The 2,341-nt window shown below is 31.0% G+C and overlaps 1 protein-coding gene across 1 annotated transcript; it reads left to right on the top strand.

Moving 5' to 3' along the window:
- The first annotated feature begins 806 nt into the window (after window positions 1-806).
- On the top strand, window positions 807-1,890 carry LOC115236988. Its single transcript, XM_029809726.1, has 2 exons — window positions 807-1,006; window positions 1,614-1,890. The coding sequence occupies exons 1-2, from the start codon at window positions 807-809 to the stop codon at window positions 1,888-1,890; spliced, it is 477 nt and encodes a 158-aa protein (XP_029665586.1).
- Window positions 1,891-2,341: the final 451 nt, after the last annotated feature.

Below are 2,341 nucleotides of genomic sequence, written 5' to 3'. Positions count from 1 at the left end.
TACACAAATGTCGCGTTCGCCATTTGGACATTATGCACGATGCACGCGACGGAGATAATGATGATAATCAATAGAAATTACGCTACCAATGACACGTGACACTTAATGTAAGCCGCAAATAAGACAGGAGCGGGCTAATTAAGAGCCAAGTGCTATAAACGATACGCAAATTCTTCTTTCTTGTCAAAATTTATTTATTTTATTAAATTTATTAACTAAGTTAAATTTATTATTTTAGAGAAAAAAATTAATTTATTATTTTATTTTCGGTCCTGATTTCGGACCATCCTCAGCCAAAAGAGTTCTCGAAATGTTTTCTACATAAATAAATTTTGACAAGAAAGAAGAATTTGTACATCGTTTATAGCGCTTGGCTCTTAATTAGCCCGCTCCTCCCTTATTTATGGATATTCAATATCAAAGCCTTTCACCACTAACTTAATGTAAGGTTCTCTACTTTTTGTAGAATATAAGGATGAGTTAGAGATATTATATGGTCAAAAAATATCTTATGAAGAAGGATAAAAAGTATCTTTAGAAAATTAATTATTGCGTTATTAGCAGAACTTTAAGTGTCATTTATATAATTAATATATAATAATTTATATATTTAATTATATAATAATTTATATATTTGAAATTATATGCTTTTATATATATGTATGTGCGTGTTTTCGCGAACTTTGTCATTTATGATAGATGCATCAAACTTCAACGAGCTTGGAGGTTTTTATCTTTATTATGAATCGGCTGGTTATGTCCGGTTATAGCAAATATTCTCGTGATAAGTTACGCCGATAGCAAGAATGGTGCGTCGATCTGTCCTCGTTTACGATCTGCTTCGCACCGAGCAGCCACCCGATGGCTTTTCTCAGAAGGAGATTACAACGCACATCAGCGAGAATTATAACATCACGGCCGGCAAAACTCTTCAGAGAGACGTCGCCGTCGCTCTGCGTCGTGGTCTGGATTTCGGAATACTCGTTAAAAAGCGAAATAAATTCAGGTATCTCTTTTACGCGAAAGCTCCACTGAAATAATTTGAGGGAAAAATCTACAAGCGAAATTTGTATAATTCCGTCTGTGCGAAAGCAACTACGATTCTTTAATAAATTCCCTAACGCGATAAATTCTTTACAATTATATTTATTTTGAGTGTAAATTAAATTCGAGTATTATGATCATATATGAAAATCATGTCAGTATAACCTGAAAACGATTACAAATCATAGAAAGCGATAATTTTCATGGAAAAAAAAATAATACATAAATTATTATTCTAAAATTAAAATTACTAAAAAAGGTTTCATTATATAAATTATATTTTTATATTTTTTATAATAATAAACTTTTAATAATAATATACATATATCATAATATATATTATAATATAATGTATTTATATAATTATATTATATAAATTATGTTAATTATCATATGAATTATTATATAAATTATTATATAAATTATTAATTATTAGAAAGGGATGTTACCTTGTATATGCGACAGATAATGATTGCAATATTTGCGCAAAAATTAAACCTCTTAAGTATTTCGATGATTCAATATCATTCCTTTTTTCAGCATTTTATATATGCATATTGTTTTGACAGATTTGATCCCGTTTTTCATCAGACTACAAACTTGAGACACAATATTGCTAGGAGAAACACGAGGACAAAGAAGAAAAAGAAGAGTGGTAAGAAAAAGACATCTAGCAGATCGACCGCAACTAAAGGACGACGACGGCAACGAAGACGATCTTCGACCCATGGCAGAGATCGCAAACAATCGGATCCGGTACCTAAATTGCCCAGACCGACCTCGTGGTCGCCGAAAAGGCGGTATCTTGCCGACGAACCTATACCGAAAGTCATTAGGCACTCTTAAATTAAAATGCGAGAAGAGATGTTCTCCCTCTCTCTCTGCCATCCTCTTTATATAATTTTTAGAGAAACGAACGATAATCGTGTAAAATGTACGGATATATATTGCATAAATCGACAAAATGTTTTTATATGTTATTTTCATTTGTGATGTTTTGTATTTGTGACATTTGTTACTGACATTGTACATTTGTTGCTGATATAAATTATAATATAAAAATATGCTCGTACAAATAATATTTTTTCCGTATATTCTGGTCGATTTCCGTTTAAAAAGATCTTTATCGGGATTGTTATAATATCGTTTTTAATCTTGAATTGTTTTTTACATTGTCACTATCGAAAAAAAAAGAAGAGTGAAGATGAACTAAGGAAGTACCGAGACGAATAATTATAAAGTTGCGATAAAACATCTGCTTTAAAAAATAATTTTTACTCCCACGCGATTGGTCACG

This window comes from Formica exsecta, unplaced genomic scaffold (genome assembly GCF_003651465.1).
Source record: "Formica exsecta isolate Colony F162 unplaced genomic scaffold, ASM365146v1 scaffold265, whole genome shotgun sequence".
NCBI classification, from domain to species: Eukaryota; Metazoa; Arthropoda; class Insecta; order Hymenoptera; family Formicidae; genus Formica; species Formica exsecta.
This window is presented reverse-complemented; position numbering and strand designations above follow the sequence as displayed.

Bases quoted from the DNA above. Each gene is read 5' to 3' on its own strand.
- LOC115236988 (XM_029809726.1), top strand. From the start codon at position 807: ATGGTGCGTCGATCTGTCCTCGTTTACGATCTGCTTCGCACCGAGCAG. The intron at 1,007-1,613 runs GTATCTCTTTTA...TTGTTTTGACAG, and splicing joins AAAAAGCGAAATAAATTCAG to ATTTGATCCCGTTTTTCATC.